Genomic DNA, 1,716 nt, shown 5'->3' with positions numbered 1-1,716 from the left:
ATCCAGCACTGTATTTAGCTACAAATTTACGCATCTATAAGAGAGAAATAAAAAGTAAAATTAGGACTATACCTTTCCTTTATCCAAAGCACAACAACCCTTAATAACTTGCTTAATCATTTATACAGAATATTGTAAATGGATGCTTACACTACTAAATTAAAAATGAAATGAAATGAATGGAGTTTTACGTCCTACTTTTCTGCACCATGTGGGCTAATGAAGACGGGCAACGCCATGCAGGGTGCAATTTGGGAAATTTTGCCAGGACAGCGGCATAAGCCTGCTCTTGTTCGATTTCCAACTGTCGAGGTATCTTTAACGTGCACAGCCTGTAGCACACGGGGCCTCGGTTTATTGCCCCATCCGAAAGGACTAGACGCTTTTTCCATGTCAGCCCCTCTTACTACCAAATTAAAGCAGTGAGATAATCTTAGTGTGCTTGCCCTAGTAGGATGATGGTGTGATAATAAATTCAGTGTGCTTATCCTACTAGGATGATGGTGTGATAATAAATTCAGTGTGCTTATCCTACTAGGATGATGGTGTGATAATAAATTCAGTGTGCTTATCCTACTAGGATGATGATGTGATGATAAATTGAGTGCGCTTACCATACTAGGATGATGGTGTGATAATAAATTGAGTGTGCTTTTCCTTCTAGGATGATGGTGTGATAATAAATTCAGTTTGCTTACTCTACTAGGATGATGGTGTGATAATAAATTCAGTGTGCTTACCCTACTAGCATGATGGTGTGACAATAAATTCAGTGTGCTGACCCTATTCAGATGATGGTGTGATAATAAATTCAGTGTGCTTATCCTACTAGGATGATAATGTGATGATAAATTCAGTGTGCTGACCCTATTAGGATGATGGTGTGATAATAAATTCAGTGTGCTTATCCTACTAGGATGATGGTGTGATAATAAATTCAGTGTGCTTATCCTACTAGGATGATGATGTGATGATAAATTGAGTGTGCTTACCCTACTAGGATGATGGTGTGATAATAAATTCAGTGTGCTTACCCTACTAGGATGATGGTGTGATAATAAATTCAGTGTGCTTATCCTACTAGGATGATGGTGTGATAATAAATTCAGTGTGCTTATCCTACTAGGATGATGGTGTGATAATAAATTCAGTGTGCTTACCCTACCAGGATAATGGTGTGATAATAAATTCAGTGTGCTTTTCCTTCTAGGATGATGGTGTGATAATAAATTCAGTGTGCTTACCCTACTAGGATGATGGTGTGATAATAAATTCAGTGTGCTTATCCTACTAGGATGATGGTGTGATAATAAATTCAGTGTGCTTATCCTACTAGGATGATGATGTGATGATAAATTGAGTGTGCTTACCCTACTAGGATGATGGTGTGATAATAAATTCAGTGTGCTTACCCTACTAGGATGATGGTGTGATAATAAATTCAGTGTGCTTATCCTACTAGGATGATGGTGTGATAATAAATTCAGTGTGCTTATCCTACTAGGCTGATGGTGTGATAATAAATTCAGTGTGCTGACCCTATTAGGATGATGGTGTGATAATAAATTCAGTGTGCTTATCCTACTAGGATGATGGTGTGATAATAAATTCAGTGTGCTTACCCTACTAGGATGATGGTGTGATAATAAATTCAGTGTGCTTATCCTACTAGGATGATGGTGTGATAATAAATTCAGTGTGCTTACCCTACTAGGC

At 37.8% G+C, this 1,716-nt stretch overlaps 2 protein-coding genes across 2 annotated transcripts; both read right to left on the bottom strand.

Annotated features, from left to right (window-relative positions):
- Positions 1 to 452: 452 nt before the first annotated feature.
- LOTGIDRAFT_80571 (hypothetical protein) lies at positions 453 to 716 on the bottom strand (the record flags this gene model as incomplete). Its single annotated transcript, XM_009065928.1, has 1 exon — positions 453 to 716. A coding segment is annotated over one exon (264 nt), but the record flags the coding sequence as incomplete, so codon positions are not given.
- A 408-nt stretch (positions 717 to 1,124) lies between these two features.
- On the bottom strand, positions 1,125 to 1,562 carry LOTGIDRAFT_60974 (hypothetical protein; the record flags this gene model as incomplete). The annotated part of the gene is made up of 1 exon (XM_009065927.1): positions 1,125 to 1,562. A coding segment is annotated over one exon (438 nt), but the record flags the coding sequence as incomplete, so codon positions are not given.
- Positions 1,563 to 1,716: the final 154 nt, after the last annotated feature.

The sequence above is a fragment of the Lottia gigantea genome (assembly GCF_000327385.1).
Source record: "Lottia gigantea unplaced genomic scaffold LOTGIsca_7192, whole genome shotgun sequence".
Lineage (NCBI taxonomy): Eukaryota > Metazoa > Mollusca > Gastropoda > Lottiidae > Lottia > Lottia gigantea.
This window is presented reverse-complemented; position numbering and strand designations above follow the sequence as displayed.